Source organism: Symsagittifera roscoffensis, chromosome 2 (assembly GCF_963678635.1).
Source record: "Symsagittifera roscoffensis chromosome 2, txSymRosc1.1, whole genome shotgun sequence".
NCBI lineage: Eukaryota > Metazoa > Xenacoelomorpha > Acoela > Convolutidae > Symsagittifera > Symsagittifera roscoffensis.
In genome coordinates, this window is record NC_087063.1 from 70,942,261 (window position 1) to 70,953,273 (window position 11,013).

Here is an 11,013-nt window from a genome sequence, read left to right on the forward strand (position 1 = left end):
AGATACCATAAAAATAACAAAGAACCTGAGAATTGAAAATAAAGCGGTTAATCGATAAAGGCAAAAACAAAGCGGCGGTTAAAATCAAAGAAACGGCAAAGTTTTTGCTGCACAAATTTCTAACATAAATTAAAATACCTTGCTAATCAGTTGACCTTAATTTGAAACTCAAACTTCAAAGCAGCTTAGACTACAAATGAACTTGAAAAGGGTTTCCAATTAATCAAAACCAACTTTGCCAAAAATGGCCTGATTTTCCAGACAACTCAAGTCGGTACAAAATTGAAATTGAGTTTTTGCAAAATTCCAAAGCTTTGAAATCAATTTCATTACGAATCACTTGCCATTCTATTTGGTAAAAAATATCGATTCTCAATTTTGATCTAGTTTTTTTCGCTAGGCGCAATACTCAAAGGGCCGTTAGGCCCCTACCCCCAACCTAGCCTCCCGTAAATAAGGGCAATTGCTCTGGGATCAATTAGCTAGAGAAAGCATTTTCGAATGCGAGTTGTAGTGTTGCGTTTCGGCGTTCTCCAGGAGGGTGCAAGGAGACGTCCATAAAAAAGTTGATCAAACATTTTTATCTTTAGGAGAAATAAGGCAAAAACTTAAACAAAGTTTAATAGTTTAAATGGGCAAGTGAACGGATATAAGACAATAAATTAGAGTCTGTGTATGAACGAGTTATCTGTTGAAATGTTTCATTCAGATCACGGTACTTTTTTAGGGATAAGTTGATAGTACCGCTGGATGCCTTCAAAATTTTGAACTTTTGATTGTAGGAATCCAGTGGAATTTTTTCAAGAAACTTATATATTGAAGGATGGCTGCCTTGAAACGAAGCGTTCACACCTAGATGCCACCCATCAGCTGCATTTGTTGTTCGAGTGTTTTTCGGTCAATCAAATCATCTTTAATGTACGGTTTTTGGAAATAAGCCGTGAGCTCATCTAATTTTTTGGAGATCGTTTTGTGAAATAACCAGTTTTGTTGCCACATTGCATATTTCCTCAATTATTAGGTTGAATCCAATTTCCACTTTTGACTTCGGCACAAATCTTAGCGCAGGAATCATATTCAGTGCTAAGACTAGCTCGCTGTTTGATTCGTAAGTCTTTTTAAGGCCCAATTCGGATATTTTTTGCATGAGGCTCTGACAGAGGTGAAAATAGCATCCCTCAATATCATTTTCGTCGTGAGACGCAAAAGCACTCAATGCCGCAATTTCAAAGTCGATCAAAAATTCTTCCGGGGTTACGTCACCGATAAGCGATTTGTGTCCGGTTAGGAACTTGTTTTAGGTTGATAAGCGCTTATTGCTGAGCAGAGCGTAGACGCAAGGTGGATAAAACCCGCTAATCTGGATGTGTACTGTGTAGAGCTCGTTAAACTGACTGGGGCAAATTTTGAAAGTACCTTCTACAAGCCAGGTTTGTACAATTTAAGTCCATTGAGGTTCTCAATGTCGCTAAAAATAAACATGCGTTCAGTATCTTGTTTTCTGCTATGAAAAAGACAAAATTGCTTAAAATGATCGGGTATTTCGAAATGGCCGTCAGCTCTGGCACTAGTGCGCAAGGATGTCGTTTGTTTACTTCTGTTCAAAATTCGCGTTATCGTCGACCCGGAGGGCAAATATAGTTGGGTTGCTTCGTCGTCATCGTGCACCAATTGCAATCTAGCTGCGATGATCTGGCTCTTTACTGGATTTAGTTGATTCCTAACTGTCTCCTTCTTTTGCTGAACTACTTGCGGAGCGTCCTGCGTTGAGCTCGTGACTATGCTCGTTGCTGGTCGAGATTGTGTCGCTCCCAGAAGTTATTAAAGTCTTCGGGCAATTATATGATCTCAATTTGCTGCAGCGCCAGTTTATTGTTGTCTTCGTATCGCGTTTCTTTTGAAATTCATGGCCGTCAAGAATAATCAGTGTTTGGCTTTTTTGTGAGGTTCTCAAGTGAAAGAGTTCATTTTTGACTATTCATTGAGCTAATTCAATGCCATATTAACACTAAATTAAACTATGTTAATCCCAAAAATGAGTCCAGTTTAAATTTAGTTACCTTAAATTCGCGTTGTTCTTTAATAGCGCGAACCTAATTGAGATATCATTACTCTAGAATTATTTCTGCTTACACTTTGATCATGGTTTTTGTTCATAACTCATGAGATCTTTGTAATTGGCATGGGATCTTATGTTATGGGCGAGTTTTGTACAAGTGATCTTTTGGTACGGTATCTTTTGTCATGGGAGATTTTGGTATGGTATCTTTTGTCCTTACACCCTTGAAAGATGAACCTTTTGAATCAACCAATATATTATGCCGAATATTACAATCTGACGGTTTCTGAATTTAATTTATGTAGCTTTATATTCTTCATTGTCTTTCAAGTGAGTAATTTGTTCCGGAATAGTAAGAGCCCTAATTATTTAAGGGCGTTTCGCGCAATGTTGAATCTTGGCAGAAAAGAAAACGTTTATTGACGATTGAAAGCAAATTGGCTTAACAACTCGACGAAGTGTTCAATTTTTCTAAATTAGCTGAGCTTTTAGACATTTTTGCAGCGATGATCCTCGAATTGCTGTTTCTTTAAAAGTTTTTTATTTAGTTAAGAAGATAAGACACTTGGGCCTCAGGGCGTTTGATTCTTTTCATAGTTTCCCAACGCTTAAATTTTACTTGGGAATTCTATTTCTTTCTTTTTTTTGGACCTGAAATTTAGCACCATTTTTCGCTAATTCTCCGTAGACTTCGTTGGTTATATGAATATAAAAATCCAATGATGAGATTTGGTTTCATTTTACGAAAGTAATAATGAAACGTAAATTGTTTGGTGGGATCTGTGTTGGTTGAGATACAGAAAATGTCCCATACGACTTAAGGCGCAGAAAACTAACTGTTGTTGAATTATCATTAAACTTTTTTGGCATTTTCAGAAGGAGCTGGTCTAAGTATTTTATTAATACGTCCCATTTTTTCGTCTATATTCCCCTTGGGACCCTCGCTGTGCTACAAAACATAACTGTCGACCGAAAAGGAATGGATGAACTCTTAAAAGTGATCAAAAAACTAGATAATCTAATGCTAGATAACCTAATCCTTGGCTCCATTAAATATACTCTAATGACATCACGGGTTGTATTGTATCGTGTAGAGGAATGGAGGGGAGTGCAAACCAATAAGGGCGTATCAGTGGAATAACTAAATACCAAGAAGGAGGTCGATTGAAAAAAAAGAAACCCACACTCAAAGTAGAGATCTATGTTCGGGAATTTTCTAAGCCTAGCTCAATTAAGGGTGGCTTAATGTACGTTGAAAAAGTGGGTGTGTATATTTACAATTTTTAATATTTTCTTGGCAGTTAAACGCTCAAATAATTGCTGTAAGCCCGGAACCTCCACTTTTTTTCTTTTTTTTTCATTGAACCTTCGACATGTTGTTTGTGTTTACTGAAAATAAATTAGGTTACAGCCCTCCCAGGTATTTAAGATCTCGTATACAACCCTCTTATATGGATCAAGATATTTTTTTTCAGGAAAATCTTAAACTTTTTTCACGCTCAAATTTGATTTTTCGCGGTTTGAATTTTGTTTGTTCCCAAGTTCAGTTTAACTTCATTTACTAAAAGGAAAGTAAATTACGCTCTCAGTTATGAGTTTTCTCAGTCAAAAACATGGATTAATGCTTCGAAAGGGGAATTAAAATCAATTTTTTATTCACTTCATTTCTTTTACTGAAATGAAGGCAACTCAACTAACGAGCACTGTGAACACTAACGAAAATGTAAAGGTCGCAAAAACCTGATTGACTTCTACTTTTGAAAAGGTGTTTTAATTTCCAGATTTCTCAGCACAAAAAAACTTTGCCTATTGATCAAATTTTTTTTTAAATTGTATTGAGTTTACCAGAAAAGTTTCAATCAAAGAGCTTCAATGCCATTTATTTTTTGCTTTGAAAGTTGAAGTTTTTTTTTAATCAAGTCAGTTTTTTCTGGTTGCGTGCGTTCCTTGAATCTTTTCCAATTGTCTGTTCATTATATTTTCAAGTAGTGTTCAGGTCCTGCACAAATTGAGCGTCTAATTTTAGAGCAAATCAAATTTCACATGGAGTCTGAACCAAATGATTTCATACTTCGGAGTAAAATGACGTCCGTTTTCTCTCAATTAGCGCTATCTAATACCGCTTGAATTTTTATTTAAAAAAAACATTTTGGCCGTATTTTTTCCTCAGTATATTTTTCCGTATTTTTTCTCTTTAGGAATCTTTGGTATAGTGAAGGACAAATGCTTACGAACAATGGCGGGTGTCCTCTGCTTGTGCTACTTGGTATATCCTTCGTATATCTCTTTTTTAGTATATTTATCCCCTAAAAAGCCCCAATCGTACTTCTTTGGATACCTTAGTCAATCAAGGATGAGTATCTTGTACGGTTCTTTAATAGACGATATGCCCATTCTTAGCAAGACCTTTCAAGATATATAGTATTTTGCGGAGAAAAATGGCTTTACGCGCTAATACAACCTAAAACTTTAGTCAAAAATGATCTTCATAGTCCTTTGCTGGCGGTCAGAATAGCTTTTTATGAAAAAAAAAATCTAAATTGGTTATCTTGCAAGATATCTTCCCTCTTTCAAGATTCTTCCAAGATAATAACATGTTGCAAGTTAAACTCCATCTTGCAAGTTAAACTCATCTTCGGTGAAACACTATGGTTGGGGTGGTTATTGCTGTTATTTTTGGCGGGGTTTTGGGTACAACTCGATACAATGTACAGTTGAACCGCTTTTACTTGGTGATGAAGGGCATAGACCATCAAAGCAGTTTTTTATCGAGTTTGCTAATTACACTTGAATCAGCTTAGTGTATTATTACGAACCTTCTTTTTCTTCTAACATAAGTCGCAAATATTGGTGCCACTTTTGGGGCACCTCTACAGCTTTTTGATAGCATGTGCTTTGACATTCGAATAGTAATAAATTAACTTATTTGATGCATTTTTAATTATCAAGTGAACCGAAAAAAAGCTGTTTGTTTCAAACAACATAATAATAATAATAAAAAATCGACTACAGAAATTGTCTAACGCAACATATCTCGCAATTTTTGAAATACATAATTTATGCAAAATGTGGCCTTATTCTGTCCGATTTGTTATATGCAAAGTTATTGTGGATGCCTTCAGTTTGTTATATTCCAAATCAGGGGCGGATCTAGGATTTTCTTGAGGGGGTGGACTTTCGTCAGCCCTTTTTTTACGTCGACCAAATTGATTTTCTGACCTCTCCCAAAGCACTACAAAGACCCTGTTTTGGCCAAAATTTCTGCGCCGTAGGCAAAGTTTTGAAGAAACAGGCCAAAAAGGGCGTTTTTAGGCAATTTTTGGAAAATTTTAACTAAAAAATTGCGTTTTATCGGCGCGTGTTCCCCCCTCAAAATTAGTATATATTGGCGCCAAAGGGGGGACCCTTTGGGTCGGCAGGGGTCGAATCCCTGAGAAGGGGGGCGTCAGCCCCCCGCACCCCTAAATCCGCCCATGTTCCAAGTTATTACTTGCAAAGTTGTGTCTAATTGTATTTGGTGGCACTGTTGCTGAATTGCGTTGGCAATTTATTAGCATAGGTAGCTGATTTATTCGTGACTAGTGTTTGTTGGTGGCTAAGCGTGCGTGGCTGATTGGTTAATGCGTGAGACTCAAAATCTCTTGATTGCAGTAGGTCGCAGATCGAATCCTAGACCTAGACGAATTTTTAATTCGAGGCTTATTTTTTTTTATTATTGCACTTTCTAGAGCTGCCTTTTGTCGTGTTCTCTCTATTATTTGCGAAGCGCAGCTTCGCCTATGTGTTAAATTTTGTTTCAGCTTGCGAAATTGAAGTGCCATTATTTGGTCTAGTACTGATTTGTTTTTGTTTAGTTTTGGAGAAGACTAGGTGCAAAGTAGAATTCCAAAAACTCATATTTAATTTCTTAATTCAGAAATTTCTATTGGTATTTAAAGTGTTTTTTTTTGCAGATAGGAATGTTAGATAACAATTCGAATGTTTTGAACCAAAGTGTTCACTCTTCTGAGGCAAAATTACTTCTTAATCAACTCAAACAAGCAGTTTCGACCTCAGTTCAAATTCAAGGTTTTGACGAGCATTGTGATACAAGTTGGAACAAAAAACAATTCAGTTTGCATGATTTGCAGCAGACCCTCACGCGATCGCCTAATGCTCTCTTAGAAACGATAGGGCCTCAGGTTTTACATCCTCTTCTTTTCCTCTTAGACAAAAGACAGCAGTCGGCCTCTGAAAAAGACATGCTGGCTCTGCTCGAGTGTGTCGAACTAGTGGCGGTAAACTCAGTTTTTGAGACATCATTTCCAGCTCAGCGGCAGGTGTTAGTGTCATTAACGAGGGTCATGCAAACGAAAAAGTCTGACGAAATTTTAACAAAAAGTTTGCAGGTTTTCAGAGCTTGCTTTAGAAGTTGTTATGATACGCACGAGTTTTGTCTAAATTTTTATAAGTATGCGAACTTTCCTCTGCTAGCGATGGCAATGCAAACGTTTCTGCAGTTCTTAAGCGAAAATTCTTCTAGCAAGCATAGTTTTCAGCTGCAGGAAATGGCCATTACCTGCTTCGATTTATTAGTTACTGCTAAATTATTAACTCCCGGTTTAGTGAACGTGCGATCTCATATGCTTGCTTCACTTTTCCCAGGAATCGTTGCTGTGCTCATGAAAGCCATTTTGAGCACTAATGGCACTTTCAAATCGAGCATTTTGGCAGCACTGATCTCATCTTTGCGTTCATTTTTAATTGTGGTATTGGAACCAAGTGGCGCTGGTAATACATACCCTGATGCTGAAACAGCCAAATTAGAAAATATACCGCAGAATATTGCAGAAATGTTGACAACTCGCGATCTTAACTGGATCGACAAAGTAAACACGAACCTGGAAAAGTTTTTCAAGTCTGTCCAAAGTACTTTCATTGGGCATACGAGTGAAAAAGTACGATTTGCTGCTCTTCATTTTTGCCAAGATTTGATTCTAAATTGCGCATCAGCTTTGAGTGAAAATTGTGTTTATACATTAACATGGACGTTGCTCTGCTTCGAACGCGACTGTCATGACGAGGTGAAATCACTGGCTTTAATCGCTAAACACAGAATAGTAGATGAAAAAGAGGCACTGGTGATGAATGTCAACTTCCAGCTGAAATTTTTTGACGATTGTTTGAAGTTAAGTGACCAACTTGCTGGAACATTAACTAGAAACTCAGCTGAATCATTTTCAATCTTACTTGCCAAAATTATTGCCTGTATTTCAGTACTGGATACAAAGCGTTGTTTTGGGGTTTCGTCAAATTTAAACAGGATTCTATCGAATATCTGCAGCTGTTTTCGAATTGAATTTGACGCCATTCAGATATTGGAAACTTGTGAGGATAAGGCAGACGCGTGTTCTGACAGTGGAATCGCTACCATCTCCTCTATTTGGAGCGAGTGTGGTGATTTTCAGCTGGGAGTTGGTTTCAAAAACTTGACTAAGAAGCACTTAGACCTAATGCGACAACTGTGTTCAATGATTGTATCTACCTCAGAAAACATTTTCAGTTTAGCGTTAGATATCTGTTCCCCGCTGCAGAATGGCCAAGATGACCACCCAGCAGAAGTGACGCTGCAGAAGTTATGTATGTCCTCGTTTATTCTGGATTGTGGCCACGATCTTTTGGACGTGAGAGTGAAAAACCAAGTTAGTAGTAACTGCGAGTACCATCTATCCAGGGCTGCGGAATTACTCAACGCGAAATCATCGAAATTTACAATAGCTTACATGATCTTGTCTTTAAAAGTTGCCAAATCAAGTTGCTACAAAGTCGGCTGTTTTCTTGATTTGAAAGCTGTTTTATACAAAACTGCCATCTTTGCAACGCATAGTGTGGCAATTGTAGCGTCAGCTGCTATCGATACCCTCTTGGCCTTTTCGAATGTTTTCTGCACTAACGAGAAAAGTGTTGCAAAATTGATCGAAGCGAATTCGGATTATTTGTTCTCAGATTGCATAATCAAACTCAAACATGCAAGTCTTTACCCGGAAGTGATAAGTGTTTTATGTGTTATTTTCCAATTCGCAAATGACGAAGTTGTTCTCTTTGCCAAAGACATTTGTGTTGAATGTGAAAACTATCTGAGACTTTCAAGTCCGAATGAAATGCGAGGCAATAATTCAAACGTTGAAAGAATTTTTCTCTTGCTATCTAAAGTTTCGGGATATCTTGTTCGAAATTTTTCTTTGAGCCCTATCTATAAACCTGCAGATAGTAAACAAGAAAAAACTGCTCTATCTCAAAAATTGGTCAGTTTTCTGCGAGAAGTTGCCAACGAACGAAACGAAAGATCGCAAAGGTTCTGTGAGCCAATGGCTGAAGAGAATGTAGATGATTCCGTTGAGGAGGGGCTTGGCCAATCAGATTGCGACCCGTCTCCTTCGATAGCCGATCCAATTCAAGTGCAGATCGCCTACAAAATCATCCAGATGTGCATCGTGTATACTGCGACTTCTCATTTCAAAACAAAATTCTACTGCTTTAGCAGTGCCACAAACTGTTTCACCATCCTGGCCAGTGAAGAGGAACAAGCGAAGAGGAGTTCTCGCAGTGCCGGTGGCAATAACTGTCTACTACCCATGGTACACCAGTTTTGGAAGCCCACAGTCGCCCGTCTCAGGGACCCAAAAGCCACAATCAAATTGAAAGCGTTCAATCTTGTTGTTTTGTTCAGTGAGATATCGAAAGATTTCGTTCGTGCAAAAATTGCTCAAGATTGTGTTGCTTCAATATTAGACGGGCTAGAAATCTTGTTGTCAAATTTCTCAAAAGGTTCAAGGGGTTGCAGCATATCGACTTATGACAAGACTACAAATGATTACAAATTGCTGGAGGCGTTGATTCAGGGTGTTCCGAATTTGCTCTCAAGTTGCTTAATTGTACCCTGGGATCGAGCGACAACATTCAAATTGACTAAAACTGTGACTCAGAGTTTAACTGTTTTTGAAAAATTGGACAATGATATCTTCAGGTTGCTCTTAAATGCACAAAACAATTTGAGAGCGCAGGATGCTTGTTTAGTTAGTTTTGTGGAAAGTTCTGTTAAGGGCAATGTTATTGAATAAATTTCTTATCTCACTTGCTAAGTAATGCCCAGTTAGGCAAAAGCGAGTATGCATACTGGCTGTTCAGTGATGCAGCTTTGGGGTAGGAGGGAGGGCCCCTTTGGATTGTTAGGGCGGCGTTAAGCGAATCAACACTTATTTCACTTGTCAAATTGACTAACTTACTTGTTTGCTGAAAACTTCGAACAAGGTTAAGTAACAACGTAACATTATAATCTGATTGTAGCATCGAAAAAAATTGGTGTAAATTGTCATTTTTGACACGAAAGTTACTCAAAAAGAGCGAAAGGGAGTCCCTCAAGTGAAATTCGGCCGGTCAGAATACATTTATAGACAAAAACGCCCAAATTGCTACTAGCGGGATCAAATTACTCAGAGAGAGTAAAATACTGCAGTTTTCAAAGTATTTCAATGTCGTCCTTTTAAATTCAGCTGAAACAAATTCACAATTAAAATTATTTGAAAAGTATAGTTCCTAAAGGCAAAATGACAACATATGGTTTGAGTTGAATGAATCAAAATAAGTCGTCTGGCAATCTAAAAGATACCTATCTTCAAGATCCTTGAAAACAGAATTTAAATTTTTGAGATAGTGACGTTGATTTGTTTTTGATTAAGCTAGCTGCCGTAAACTAGTTAACGGTAAGTATTTGTCTCATTAAATTAATTGTTATAACTTGGAAGAAGACAGCGTCTCGAATCGGGTGAAAAACATGATTGTTGCAATTGTTCGTTTAATTTGTTAAAAGTATTCACGATAAAGTTTTGTAAAAATTTGGGGAAAAAACGTATCCATCGTCTCTTGTATAATTTCGCACTGTTTTCAGTTGTTTATCGATAAAATTTGGAAATGCAAATGTTTTAATTATTTCATCTGCTATTTCGAGGCGTTTATTTCTTGTTTAAATTTTTTTAGTCAAACAGCCCGGATGCCAAACTCGTAGTTTGATTATTTAGTTTGACGAGCGCATGTAACCAGCGCCCATTTAAGCTATGACTTATTTGCAAGAGCTCAACATCGCTACCACAATGATGTTTAGAATAAAAATTACATAACAATAAAGGCTGCTCGTGTCAAGGTGAAGCTCTTTTTTCCGACCATTTTCTCAGATGTTTCAAGAAAATTATGTTGAAAACACTTTTGGAAAAAATGAATATGATTGTTTTCCGCAATGATTACAAAAATATACAAGACTGCTCGTATCAGGGCGAAGCCCGGAATGTTCCGACTGCCTTTTAATGTTTAATGAAATGTAATAAAAATGAAAAAAAAAAATTGCAAAATTTGAAATTTTTTATGAAAATCATCCCCCCACATGCCATATAAAGTACAAAAGGATAGATTTCGCTCCTTGTAACAAATCAATTATGGCAAATAAGCTTCTTCCAACTAATTTGGAACGATTTCTAAGACGGATTAAATCTCCGCTTACGCGTTAATAGCGCGAATTATATCGCGCGTTAATTGTCCCAAATTGGTCAAAATGGCAATCTTTAAACCCTCATAACTTCACGAAAAATGATCACAGGTGAAATATCTTTTCAAATATAAGCTCAGGACAACAATAGCTTTCGAATGATAAAAAAAATTCCGTCAAAAATGGCTAGTTAAAAAAAAACCCACCCCGAGCACAAATATTCCGTTACTTTCGTATCGAAAGTCGGAACAACAAGTCGCATTAGTTAACCCAATATTTGGAGCAATTCACGTGCCTCTTTCATTTGGAATTCTTTCTGAGCAGGAATAATTCACCAAATTTGTTAGAGCGGTAATTATCTGAAATGGCTTGACTTTCGAACAATTTAGCTAGCACTAAAATTAACAAGACTGCTCGTATCAGGGCGAAGCCCTGA

At 37.3% G+C, this 11,013-nt stretch overlaps 1 protein-coding gene across 1 annotated transcript; it reads left to right on the top strand.

The window, feature by feature from the left end:
• Positions 1-6,534: 6,534 nt before the first annotated feature.
• LOC134839937 (uncharacterized) lies at positions 6,535-9,159 on the top strand. Its single transcript, XM_063855566.1, has one exon. It carries the CDS (start codon positions 6,535-6,537, stop codon positions 9,157-9,159), a length of 2,625 nt encoding a protein of 874 aa, XP_063711636.1.
• Positions 9,160-11,013: the final 1,854 nt, after the last annotated feature.